This window comes from Pleurodeles waltl, chromosome 12 (genome assembly GCF_031143425.1).
Source record: "Pleurodeles waltl isolate 20211129_DDA chromosome 12, aPleWal1.hap1.20221129, whole genome shotgun sequence".
NCBI classification, from domain to species: domain Eukaryota; kingdom Metazoa; phylum Chordata; class Amphibia; order Caudata; family Salamandridae; genus Pleurodeles; species Pleurodeles waltl.
The window spans coordinates 668,282,395-668,296,826 of NC_090451.1; the positions used below are offsets into that span (position 1 = coordinate 668,282,395).

The following is a 14,432-nucleotide window of genomic DNA, read 5'->3' on the forward strand; positions in this document are numbered from 1 at the left end:
TGGCAAAATGTGCTGCCCTGAGAGCGCGGCTCAGGGAAAAAAATAGGAATACCTTGTGCTTCGCAGCACGCGTACAACCTCTGACATTTTATGGTTAGTCAAACCTGCGACAAGAATACACATGGAATTCTCCATCATGTGCACTACCCATCTAGTAGTATCTTTCCATTTCATGGGTCTTGATAGCAGTTTCTTGGCCCTTATCGATCTACCGATTTCTCAAAAGGGTTAATTTCTGATGTTTATCTATTTACATGAACTTTGTTTCTTGGTCTTACCTTCAAGAAAGTGTCACTTGGTGTCATTCATTTAGCAACACAGACGCACTCATTCATACTTTGCAGCCACTGAATGTCACACATGGGCAATCTGAAAACTGTGCTGCATGGTCTTGTAAGTCAGGCCAACTGATGCCTCCCAATCTACTACAGTCCTGCTGGCGTTCCATCTCACCGCTTCAGGCAGCATCACTCAGTCACAAATAAGGTATGGTATCACCTTTCCTTCCCGGTAAACTGTATACAAGGTACCTTCCAACTTCCCGAGCCACTGGTTATGGTAGCCATGGAAGAGGATTGCTAGAGTGTTGCAATCCAGTGCAAACATGCATAAACCGTACCCTTGATACAATGCCGCGTTCCTATATTTCCCGTGTTTATGCTCGTCCAAAAGAAAGCTTCTCATTGTGCATCTCGGGTCTTGGGATTGTGCTGTAAAGCTGCATAAAGTTCAAAACAAGGAACTTGTGTGACTTTAAGAAGACAAAGTGGTGTCTGTAAGCTAATAAGAGCAAACGTTTGAGTCTGTAAACTCACAAGAGCAAGGCCTATAAAGGCCTAAAAGCTCACAAGAATAAATGTTTGTGTCTGCAAGCTCAAAAGAACAAATAAATTGTGTCCCTAAGTCAGTGGTCTCCAAAATTCCACTCTCACCTCGTGTAAATATAAACCTCCACCGAGAAACTTAGCATGACAATTTCAATAGACTTTTTCAAAACCATCCTGTTAAATTGGAAGCGCTGCAAATTTGAGCAATATAGATAATTTGGCTCAATTCAGTTATCCCTTTTAAAAATGCACATGCACAACCCCCCACCCCCCCCCCCACACCCCCCAACACCCCTTTTGTGATTTTGTGACAACTGTTCCACCCTGGGCTTGATTAATATGATTGAAAAAAGGCATCACTGATGGCCCAGTAAAGAGTTGATCACAGCCGCTCTGTTTCCTTTCACTAAAACACAGTACTGTTTTAGGCATGACGTTTGTCTTTGTTCCCTAAAGAATAAGTGCTCTTCTTGGCCAGAGTCTGGTGCCCACACAGAGATCAAATCAAGGCTTGCAAGGACAAAGAGTTTTGTCTGTAAGCTTCTAAAGATTAGTGTGACTGTGAGCTCAAAAGAACAAAAGGTTTGTGTGTGCAAGCTCATAAGAATAAGTGTATTAGTAAGCTCAAAATAACCAAGATTTGTGTCTAGAAGTTCAAAATGACAATGTTTTTGTCTGAAAGCTGAAAAGAAGAAGAAGGTTTGTGATTGTTAGCTGAAAAGTACAAAGGGTTTTGTTTTGTACACTCACAAATGCCTAAGCTAAATGGAATTCATACTGATTGTCTAGAAGTAGCAGTGAACAGAGACCGCCTACCCAACTGGACAAGTTGAAGAGAAACAGACAGGGATTCAAAGATACATGTTGACTGCCTGTAACCATCTACAGCTAAATGTAGGGTACACCTCCCATTACTATTGTTGAGCTAAATGTTTCTAATTATTTCATTGGAAGTGTATGTATTTCAAACTAAAAGTTACTAGCTTTAAACTTCGTTCCCACCAAGACATTACCAGACACAGGACTCTGAGAGAATTGAGTCCAAAAGTCCTTTGTGAAACAACAGAACATTGGCCCAGAATGAGAAATGGGAAGAGATATTTGAGAAGTGACCCTCAGGGTTGGAGAGATGACACAGGCCCTGGGGCAGAGTACTGTTTGCAAAGCCAGCATTCTGGACAAAAACTCGGGTGTGGGAGGAGGACGAGTTGTACCGGACAAAATGTTCCTTTGAGAAATCGGGCAGGGGGATTTGTACGGCCACATCCGGTGCAATTTGTTTTTTTATAATTGATTAACTTCACCTTTGGAAAAAATGCAGACTATTTATTATAGGGTGATATAAATTGTACCACAAACATGGCTTTTGACAATTTACAGGGATTCTTTCTTCAGTATCACCACGTTTTTGTTTGTGATACACATGCAGCAATGGCGAATGAGGGAGGTCAATCGTAATAGTGTACTGGTGGCTCTTTGGAGCGAGGGTGTGGTATGTGTGTGTGTGTATGTATGTATATGTGTGTGTATATATATATATATAATTGTAATCCAGGACTCCCTCTTCAAGGTATATTCAATTTCTTTTTTATTGTCTCTTTTCAGTCGGGGAAAATGTTTAACTACGCTGGCTGGAAGAACTTGTGCAATAACATCTTCGTGGTTTTTGCAATAGTCTTCTTCATCTCCAGGCTGGTCATTTTCCCCTTCTGGTGAGTAAAGTCTCTCTGCAGCAGTGTTCATACACAGCCTTGTGTCAAATCATTCAGCCACTCCTTGTCTGGGGCTCTCCCCCTCTGAGCAATTTTTGTCTAAAATCGGAATATGCCAGGAAATGGTAAAGGCATCCCACCAATGGTAAAATCCATCTGCAGTCCAGCTGTTATGATGTCATGGTCATTTTTTCAGTGAAAAACAGCAACTTCTTAGTAAATACTTTGACCATATACAGGTCATCCATTGAGTCAACTCTTCCTAGTTAGTTAAAACTGATTTGAGGCATATCTGATAGTAGACTAAGAAGGTATGCCAATGTATCTCTTCAAAGAGAATCTGATAAAAGTATGGGATGGATTTACCAACTGCACAGTATACTTATCACAAAACATTTGACGTGTGCAACAGCAGGTTGAATCCTAGAAACCAAATTTCTTAATTTTAAAGCAATATTTTTGTTATTTTTTCGTTCAAAGAGACACCATTAGTAGTAGAAGCTATCCCAATAAACATTCATCAGCACAACACACAGACATGTGGAAGCCATCTCCCCCCACTAATGTGTTGCCAAGATGTATGCAAACCCAATATTCCTGGGAGCTAGTCCCAGTCACCAACAGAAGTCTTTCCCTCCCCAGTATCTCTCCCACGATGCCTACATTCTGGTATGTTTCTTTGGAGAAAATACATTTCTTGTCTAAGGGCACTAGCACTCCAGCTTGACCTAAAGTTGATGGTGTTGCCTACAGGGCCATAGAAAAAAGCGAATGGAGCACACAGAAGGTAAGTATAAACCCTCTATTCTCAATAATCAAAAAAAGAAAAGGGATTGTTAAATATTTGGTCTTATCAAGAAAACATGATATGAATTCCCACTAACTTGGTATCAGTACAAAATGTAACCATTACAAAGTTTAAAAAAGCACAAAAGAATTTTAATGAGTGAAAAATGGAATGAATAAGATTTGAAAGAAAGTTAGTTCCATAATAGCCTAACACAGACAAATGTTTTTTTAAATTGATGACACAAAATCTATACAATATATACAAACATTAAACCGACATAAAAACATTACATATTACATCAATACAAAAGTGGTGGTCCCCTAATATAACCATTCAATGTCCAAAGTAATGAGAGAAGAGATTAGGGGATAAAAATTATCCGCTCCAACGATTTAAGATACAGGGAGAATATCTTCATCCAAATAGAAAAGGAAATTGTCCAGTTCTTCCAAATTCAGCCGACACGTGTTTCGTCCTTATAAAGGACTTTATCAAGGCTGATAGAGACAAATAATGGATAATTCATTTTGTACCTTGTTTGCTATGAATGACAACAATAATAACCTAAACAAAAAATGCCACATACTATACCAGCATGCTATTGACAGTTTAAGTGTCATAAGGTTAGAGAAAGGTTCCGTGATAGAGTGCATACCGATACCACTAATAGATGTTGTTCGCATCAAAGTAATTTTTTGAGAACAAGCAAGAATCATGCTTCTAACTGGCATACCTCTAATTTCAAGAAATTAATCTCCATCGAGAGTAAAGAGGAAGATGAGAGAGGTACAGACCCAAGATACTTTTATGAAAGACACCAGTAAGCAGGATCACCTCGTGTGTTTTATGTTTTAGCTTAAATCAAAACATCCAAAAAGTTGTAGAAATGAATTACGAGCGACAGAATATTAAAGATGACTAGCAATTGATAATTAGAGAGATAAACTGAATTTGTTACCTTTCTTCTTATTATGAATGTTGTTAGAAAATCGAATGTGGAGCCAGATTATATTCCAAAAGTCAGAAAAATCTGTGAAAATAGGGGGAGGAACCGAGACTGAGTCCTAAATCAGTGTCAGTAAGCTATACATATGGTGTGTATAGGGTAAGTCAAGCATTAACACTAACCTGTATTTCATAAATTTCAAAGTATGGAGATGTTATAACGGGTCCTATGTTCGACTGATATTTCAAGTATTAGATGCCTAGAATAAGTCAAAATGACAAAAAACGTTTGAGTGTGTTGATCCAAAGGGAAAAGCGGCACTATCGGGTAGATGTCTCAAATTATTTTAAAATTGAACAAAATGTAAGCGACAAGTAGTGATAAGAGAAGGTTCCTTAAATAATAATGGAAGAAGAACTAAGATGGGAATTCCCGTTAAAAAAATAGTCTAAGTTTTATTACCTCCGCAAAAAATGTGCTGTTCCGGCGGCAGTCCTTCAATATCAGCTTTCAGCAAGCTGAGCGTTTCCCGGACGTCCATTTTTAAACGGGGACAGTGTAATGAAAGAAGGACTTCCCCTTTTTGGATGAGCTCATCAGTATAAAAGAGTTCATCACCACTATGTCGGCCATCTTTGAGTTTAAGGCCGGCAGTTCTAACTCGCACTGCGTAGTCCGAGTTTGATGAAGTTTAAAGCCGGCAATTTTGAATAGCACTACGTGGTCCAAGTTTTATTAAGATAGGAGGGTATGATATCCTCTAGGTGAGTATGTTTAGGGAAGAAAATGGATTCTCCCATAATGAATGAGGGAATCATCTGTTGCAGCACAGCACAAATATCAATACCTAGTGTTATAGAAGCACACAGAGAGAGAGTGTTTGAAAATTTGTGTGCCTGGGATAATCGTCTTGATACTAGTTGGATTACACTACATGGAGAACATCATCACCATGCATCTAAATAACGTCAAAATGGCCCATTGTCTCTGAAAAGTACTAAGACGCCATCTTGGATGGTCCGTATCATAATATCGTATTCTAAGTAGAAAAAATGCTGTAATGTTCCTGGTAAAAAAATAAAATAAAAAAAAGAGGGTTACTGGGAATGAAGTTGATTGTTAGAAATTGCGATTGAGGATTGTGTTCGACTTGTAAAAGTATAGACTGTTGATAGTAATTATATAGAAATTACCTATCAAGTGTATCTGTATTCTAATTATCAATATAGGAATGTGATATAATAGCACATAGAAGAGTCAAAGATGTATCTAACAGGTTAGTATCCATTGATGAAATATAGTGAATAAATCACATAACAATTATATTTCAAAACAATTAGTGCTTCTTTACATATCATGAGACACATATTTGTATTAACAAAATCTCATACAGTGATAGTCATTCAAAAAACTTTTACTAGCAGACTTATCCAGATCATATCATAAAAAATAGTGTAATTCGTGATCAATATTTATTCCCATTCGTATACTCCTCAATCTCAGTATCCATTTGGCCTCATTCCTTCTGAGTTGTAATTCACGATTCCCTCCTCTAGGATGTGCCTGTGTCTGACTGATAACCATGTATTTTAGTTTGGGGATTTCTGTTTCGGAATGTTCATTGTTGACATGGCGTACTAGAGGTGACAAAGGATCCTTGTTTCTCAGAGCTCGTACATGTTCTTGAATCCTCTCTTTCAGAGGTCTAATTGTGCTGCCCACATATATCTTTCCACATTCACATATTAGTATGTAAATTACATATTTGGTGTTACAGTTGATAAATTCCTGAATTTGATATGTCTTACTACCATTAAAGTTGAAACTAAAAGTCTTATGTAGCGCAAGATTACATACATTACATCTGCTGCAACAAAAGAAACCCTTTGGTTTTGTAGGTAGCCAAGTAGTCAATTTTTCCTTGAATGGTGGTAGATAACTTTTACACACAATATCTCGAACAGTTGTCCCTCTTTTATGAATGATAGTGGGTTTCATCAGCAGTAACTGTTTCAAGGTACTATCGGTATGCAAGATGTTCCAATGTTTGCAAAGGATTTTATAGATATCCTGACTATTCTGACTAAATGGAGTACAGAATGAGACTGATCCTTGACTCCTGTTCTTTTTAGTACTGTTTCTAAGAAGAGAAGATCTCTGAATTTTATTGATTTTCTTTCTGGCTTTGCTGATGGTTTGTATAGAATATCCCCTTTGGATAAATCTGTTTTCTAGTTTGTCTAATTCAAGATCACAGATTTCACTATTGCTGCAATTTCTTTTCACCCGAATCATTTCTCCAAAAGGAATTGCATTTTTTTGTGTAGTTGGGTGAGCACTTCCAGCAAGTAGCAAGGCATTGCATGCGGTGGACTTCCGATGTAATTTGGAGTGTACACTGTTGTTTTCAACAAAAATTTCCAAATCTAAAAAGTGAATCCGATCCCTACTGTACTCATACGTCATCTTAATATTGAAATCATTGTCATTAATGTGATCTATGAATTGCAATAACTGTGGCTCATTACCGGTCCAAATCATAAGTACGTCATCAATGTACCTTCCCCAAAAGAATATATGTTCTGTAAGATGGGGCCACACAGCTAATTTCCACGAATGCTGAACCTGACCTCAAGGTACCAATCCAGATGAGCATCCCTGAATGTGCTGAGGCAGAGAAAGACCAGCACTTGCATAGGCACCAAGATTACAGAGTTAAGTAGGTGGTATACTTAGCGGGGGTAATTGGCTTCCATGCCTTTTCCTGTTAAGACAGGTTTCCAGGTTTGGAAAAACATGAAATACTTTGGTGTTCAGCGAGAAACCAAGACTCAGTAAATCTGACACAGTCACCATTTCACACACTGTCTGCTCCTGGGAAGGAGCTTCCATGAGCTAGTCATCCAGGTATGAATAGATGGCCCCTATCATGAAGTACCTTCAACAGTCTTGCCTTTATTTGAAATCAAAAGGGAGACTACAAAAGTAGCATTGCAACTTCTGAGCCAAGCACTGAAGGAACTTCTGGTGTGGACCCTCCAAATAGCAACATGTACGGAGTCACCCTAAAGATGCAGAGCCCCAGGAAGCTCCCTGGCTGTCCCAGAAGTATGGGACAGAGGATAAAAGGTTACAGCAACGTTGCCATTATTGGTACCGCAAACCTTTGAAAAAGCACGGTCAGAAACCCCGGCAGGATGTTCTATTTGCATAATTTCAAGTAAATGGAAATAATTTCCGGGAAAAGAAACACGTCTGTGGCATCCAGGAAGCCATGGAAATTGGTTTTTTTTGGAAAGAAGGAAGCACTCGTGTTCGCTTTTGCTGCGTCTTCTCTTCACAAGATCATATTGGCAGCAGGATTCACAATCCGAGCGCTTCGGAGCCTGGTCAGATATAAGAAGCGCTATATAAATTATCCAGCGTGGTTTCTTGACAGTCCTCTAAGCGCTCTGGGCCTTCCATGGTGTAGAAAAGTCTCTACACATACCAAGTTAATCAAAATGATACGATACGTCGTAGGACCGTTGGCTCGTATCTGATGGAAATTTCCAGACTTATCTGGAGAGAAAGCGGGCTTCCGTCTCTGTAAAGACACGAGAACACTATGGAGCATGTGGATTTATCTGCAGTGATGTTAGTAGATTGGACAGCCTTGCCAGTCCTAGACACTTTAGAACGCCTACATTGTTTTTGCTATCCCGATGTTGGTCGTGCTCTGCCCTCTTGTGGAAATTTTAGGAATTACAATATTCGTATTTTAAACTAGTTAGCTCTGTTAAAATGTCCCCTTCACCACAATACAATGCACAGGACGTGGAACACCCCCACATGACCTGTTGGCTTCCTTCACTTTATGTGACTGAAAAAAGCCATTGCATAGTGTCTGCATCTGTCAAAAAAACTTCGTTTCTCTTCAGGTGCAAAGCTGGTTCAAAGTGTGTATTCTTTTTTAAACTTGGAGTCCTGGCTCTTTATTTTGCTTACACGCCTTTAAAAAGTGTGTTTTAAAGTGTTTAAGTAACATTGTAACATTGTAGGTGCCTGCGATTTGAGTGCTTGCTTCGGAGGTGTTTTATTTTTGGCTTCATCACAAATACTAGTAATACTAATTAAACGCAGAGCGCTACTGAAAGTCTTGTTAAACAAATCACTAGTAAAAATGCTGCGTGGATGAATATTTTTTTAACTTAAAAACTGTTTTGCAAGCCTAAGGTAGACTCATTTAAGCGACGCCATATTTTCAGTTATTCTTGTTTGGGGCATATGCTTCCCATGATAAAATAAGCCTCAGACCAGCTTGCTAAAGCCAGACTCATTTGCTTTACCAATGGTTGTTCCCATCCTCCACATCTGTTCTCAAATCCCTCACATGTTGTTCATCCCTGTGCCACCACATTCTGCTTCTGTTTCTCAAGCTCTACCCTCACTCCTCACGTCACCTTGCCTCTGTCCAGTTACAGCAGTGTGTAATGTGTTCTCTCTGGTCCTGTGTGACCCCTCTACACTCACTCTGTCTCAGTCTGACCTTCTGGACTGTCTTTGCTCCATCAGCTATTCCTCTCTGTCATTTCCCCCCGCTCTGACTAGCCATGTCATTCATCCCACGTATGGACTTTGTTCTCTTTTCTCACACTCTGCCTCAGAGCTGTGAAGCCATCTCTCTCCGACTGCGCTCAAAGCTTAGCCCTCTTCTACCCAATATGCTGTCTGACCTTGCACTCTTGTCTGTCCTCACACCTCTCCTTGTTGTCTCCCCTAGTTCACCATGTCTGTACTCACTTTGAGCTCACATGTTATCTTTTTGTTCAGGCATGCCCAAACCTGAGACAATGATTTTAATCACTTAAACTCTTTTTATATGCCTTTGTACTCTGCAATCCTGCCTCCTTGTTCCATTGGTTATGCAAATAATCTTACTGGCTGTCATGCCAGTTATCCACCCCCAACTTCTGTCCACATCATTAAACTAAATCTGACCTATTCGCCCTCACAGGGGTGCGTTACCTATGAGTAATCTGAAGTCCTGTCTCCGCACTCTCCCTCTAGGCCTCTTGGACCTTCTTCCACTGATTATCCTTTCTTACTCTGGGCCCTCTCACTGTCTCTGAGCAGTCATACCTTGTCTGTGCTATCGCACGCAGTATTTGTTTACACAGAGTATACAGTCTGTCTTCACACTTTGTTTCTGTCCCCAGGATCATACACTGCACTTGGGTGTACCCAGTAGAGACGTACGCGCCATTCTTCGGGTACTACTTCTTCAACGTCATGCTGATGATCTTGCAGTGCCTGCACATCTTCTGGGCATACCTGATCCTATGCATGGTCTACAAGTTTGTCACTGGCCAGGTAAGTCTATTCCACAAGAAGCACAAGCGGTGGTTTCAAGAAGCTACTATAAGCAGTGTGTGTCTCTGTCTGTCGCAACATGCCCCCATTGCAATATACCATGTAGATGCCCAGATGGACTTATTCCACAAACACAACGAGAGGGTCTTCTTCAGAGCCCGCTTAACATTCCCGCAAGTCATCCATGCACACCCTCAACACATGCACCTCCCCATGTGCGACTGTGTATCCTCAAGCCCAGCCCCATGTACAGCTCATTCACACTGTGCATCTTATAGGTTGTATGCTCTGCAGTCTCCTCTCTGTTGCATTTTCACTTGAAGGTTACCAATTCAGATCCCATCAGGGCATTTGGCATTTACCTTTGAGGTAGATGAAATGAGTCAAATTAAGTTGCAAGTTATGTACAGCACTGCACAGGTTGAAGAGTGCAGCAGGGTGCACAGTACGATCAAGATACTTTTTCAATTTTTTTTATAGCTGTTAAAAAGCTAATCCCTAAAATATATAGATTCACTGCCATTATCTGACAGATACTTCTTGGTTTTCTTCCACTTTGGAAACTGTTTAAACTGAGGTTTGCTTAAAATAGATTTGAATAAGGCTGACAGATTTTTAACTAATTTGTGCCTCACAGGTATTGGAAGATGAGCGAAGTGACCCAGAGGAAACTGACGTGACGGACGAAGAGGGCGAGAGCACCAAGAATGGCAGCCTGATTCACAAACACCCCATAATGAACAACAACCATCACAAAGCCGATTAGTATATGGAGTGCTAACAAATCCAGTAAATGGTACTCTTGCCATAATATGTGCCGGCATCCATGAATTGAGACCCATGACTAATAGAGAACACAACCTTTTCAACCCTGCAAAGCCGAAACACACCCATCAACCAGCACTTCATGGGATATGGAACCTAGTTTGATTCTGGGACAATGAGCATGTCTCCGCGAGGCTTGTTGTGGCAATGACCTTAGCGTTTGGTAATGGCGCCCAACCGTGCATTGAATATTTCACTACAAGGAATGTACGAAAGTGCCAAAGCCAGCCTTACCAGGCTGTGGCCTTCTGTTTAGATCAAGTTGTTTTTATACCATCAGTGCCAACGAGTACCAAAAGAACCAAGAGCCACCCACAGCCCTTGCCCAATCCCATAACAAACCAACCATATCATTTAGTGCCTCTGTTCAAGGGGTCCATCAGGAGCCAACACAAAATCTACAGAAATTATTTGTGAAAGTCGCTCACTGGTAAAAACGGAGCGGCTGCCACCTCAACCCTCTGGGGTGGCCACCAGCCCATCCTAAGGAGCTTCACTTGAATATTTTTGCATTCTTTGTATATAAAGAGAGTTATTGTATATATTCTTGTTGAGTCAATCGTGATCTCATCAACAAATGTTTTTTTGTCTGGAAAAATGACGAGTAAGATCCTTAAGAAAAGGAGCCTGTGTCGAATTGTTGATGAACATTGTCAAAAAATGACTGGTTTATAAAAACAAGCAAAACCAAAGCTGGGGATGGAGTGACATGAAAGCAGCTGACCTGACTGGAATCACTACATTTCCTCTGATACTTGATACAAACAGAACGTGTGCACAGAAGTATACACAGGCAGATACATACAGATATCCATAGACCTAAGCAACATGTGCCTATATTTACATATACCCGTACATTAATATATACATAAAAAATGCAGCTCAGTATATGCATAAATATTCATATGTGCACACACACATCCACAAATATATACATTCTAGCCCTATATTGTGGTGGTTGTGGTGCTGACCACTTCCAGTGGTACCCTATGATGACTTCCACAGAGGGGGGGTCAGAGGTTACCTTTCTGGGATTGTTTGAAAGATTTGTTTCACCCTAAATATGAGAATGGGTCAACCTCTAGAGATCCAGTACCGCTAGTCTTTCTGTCGGAGATCACAAATCGTATTTGTACTCCTTGTATTATCAGAGATCCTTCATACCCTAAGTTTCTTCTAATTCTGGATCTGACTGAGATAGGTACTGATGCGTGTGCATTGTCGAAGTTGCTGATGCCAAATAAAGAAAGGTGTATTCCTTTTGAGGTCCCTACTAACACGGACGCCTTCTTAGGCATCTTCTTGCCCTTACTATCAGGGTTGCCTTCCGATGTCCCATTGGCAGCCCACTGAGATCTGTTCAGCCCCAACCAACATGCCTCCCTTCTGAAGGATAACTACACATTGAAGGCATCCTCAGGCCTTCAAAACACCTCCAAATGTTGTTTTCGTAGGTAGGTCTGATAGGAAGCTGGCATCACCACCCACGTTCTTTCAAATGGGGATTCAACCCCTTTGTGAAATTCTGGAATGGCCAGCAAAAAAGAACTCGTCTGTATTGCAAAACTGAAGAAACTGACTGTGAGAAGGTTCTTTTCTTACACATACCTCAACACAAATACTAGGGGTATCAAACTACAGTGATACACGTGTCATAAAGTAGAAGTATGATCTAAATATTTTGTTTTTTCTGTCCACGCTTTTGATGTAAATTTATTGTTAAGGAAATCTTGCTGAAATGTATTTTATTGGAATCCGCTAATGGAAAAGAAATATAGTTTTTTGGCAGAAATTAATGTTTACTGTTCCATGTGATGTCATTTGAATTGTCACTCTCCAGCCACCTTGTAAAAGTGCCTAAAAGCACAAGCCACCTTTGCCATAATAATCCCACCCTCCTCAGAATATTCCACAATGTGTTTGGGGAAAGCAGGTAAACAGTAAAAATGTGAGTGACGCAGCCTGAGCTACCAGTCTTTTGCGAAAGGCACTTACTGTACATTTGTGAAGACTGATCCCTTTGGGAAGAATCTGGATTTGCATTCACAGCTGTGCGTGTATTGCCATGTGGGTGACCAGAAACGTTATCCAGTAAGGTGCGCGGTGCAGGAGCGCATGCATTGAACCCTTCAGCAGAAGCTTTCAATTTAGAAGGAGGCAATGCTGTGATGTTGATGGAAGTCTTGAACTGGAAGCCAGGGTTCACAGCTTAAATAGATTGAAGTGGCGCTGTGTGTATATTACTCCTAAATGAGAAGGGAATATGGAGGCTCTTATACGGTGTAAGAAAAGAAGCAGGACTAGAACTGGATTGTGCCTAGTACCACCCACCCTACTGTACGGTGGCCAGATTGGCTTATTTCTTGTTCTGCATCCTTTGCAGAAAATTGCCTGTGAGAGTGGTCTGGGGTTAGAAGGCCTGGCTCCCCCTAAAGTCTGGTAAGGCGTCGCCCTAAATATAAAGCCAACAGCAGTCATTTAACTAGGCTCAGAAACAAAAGGTAGTGCATGGCTGTGAGTTGGAGATAATATTTGGTTAGACTCCGGAGGTGAAGATTGTGTTTTACTAGTCTGAAAGTATTGCATTAGCCCTGGAGCCTCAGAAAAGTCTTTCCCATAACCTGAACCCTGAAACGGTGTTTCTCCATGCCTGGATGCTAAGTTATTCATAAATGCCTATACATTTTCAAATAGATTTGCCAAGTGTGATGCCCAAGATGGTGTCTAACTGAGTTTGTCTGAAAAAGCTTGGATTCTCAGAATATGTGGGAGTTTGTGAAGGCATCTTACTGGGTTGAAAAATCTAATGCTATGTTACCCTGAACATGAGATACTGTCAGATAGATATGGAAGCCCTTATATTGAGGAAGTTTGGCTTGTCCTGGAGCAATAAGCGCAGAGCCTGAAATAGTGTCTGATTAGGCCTATAACTTAACCACACGTTTTCTAAGTGCCAAATCCGAGAAGCTCCTTGACTAGGCTTGGTGCATGTGACACACTAAGCCTAATAGGCCTGGAACCTGGAGCTTAGGTTTTGTCTACACCTTGCTTTTAGGGGGGAGGTGCTCCTGTAGCCTGCATAGCCTTACAATAGGGGTATCTGGAAACCAATCTTGCACCATAACCTAGGGATTTGTTTCAGTTTTTGGCCTATAATATTCCCATGGGTGTGACAGGGCCTGTGTACAAGACCCGTGGCATAGACTGGGCATCGTGGCCTCTGCATGTATTTCTGTACTCTGGCACAGGAGCTATGGGGCTCTACAGGTTTTGAGACCCTGTTTTTCTCCACACTGTCCTACTGGTGAAGGTAAGAAGTGGCTATACAGACAAGGCCTCTGGTCCTGCCCAGGCCTGGGGGTCTTATCAAGCATGGTCCAGTCTATAAATAGATGTCTACAGAGCTTTTCTTAGCAGGCTCTGGTGGGTGCTTATGAAGAATGCCTCCCTACTCTGTCTCTCTTTCTCCCCCTCACGCATGTTGTACTCTGTGTACTGGAGTTGGAGTAACTGCTCTGTAAGGTGACCTGTCAGCTTTTCGTTATCCAAAGCAATCCCTCATGGTCTCTTCCTGGCCTGCAAGGCATGGCCCTCCACCACCTGCGTGGTATGGTCTTCGCCAGGCTATGACAGCCCACTGCAAATCCTGTTTCCTTAACACAGAGTATGTCTGACTCTCAAGTATTCTTGTTGCTATGTTTTATTAAAATCAATGGTGAACAAAAAATGACACCACTTCCTTTCTCAGGCCTTTGAGTGCAGTATTGCTAATGATTTAATGTTTGTATAAATAAAGATGATAACTTTTTAAGACCTAGTTCGGTGACTTATTTCTAAAAGCAATGTCAGACAAAAAATATGTTATTGTACTTATTTATTTAATTATGTTTTTTGCAGCAGCAAGACTACGGACAATGGACGTTAGATTGGTCTTAAACATGACTAAAACCAGAAGAGTAGGTAACCAGACTATATAAACA

At 40.8% G+C, this 14,432-nt stretch overlaps 1 protein-coding gene across 2 annotated transcripts in view; it reads left to right on the plus strand.

The window, feature by feature from the left end:
- Positions 1 to 14,263, plus strand: part of CERS2 (ceramide synthase 2) — a 107,251-nt gene extending 92,988 nt beyond the window's left edge. For both annotated transcript variants that reach the window (XM_069218520.1, XM_069218521.1), the window contains exons 9-11: positions 2,433 to 2,539; positions 9,474 to 9,627; positions 10,265 to 14,263. In XM_069218520.1, the coding sequence (XP_069074621.1) occupies positions 2,433 to 2,539; positions 9,474 to 9,627; positions 10,265 to 10,393 (390 nt within the window). In that variant the 3' untranslated portion in view covers positions 10,394 to 14,263. The remainder of the gene's footprint in view (positions 1 to 2,432; positions 2,540 to 9,473; positions 9,628 to 10,264) is intronic.
- Positions 14,264 to 14,432: the final 169 nt, after the last annotated feature.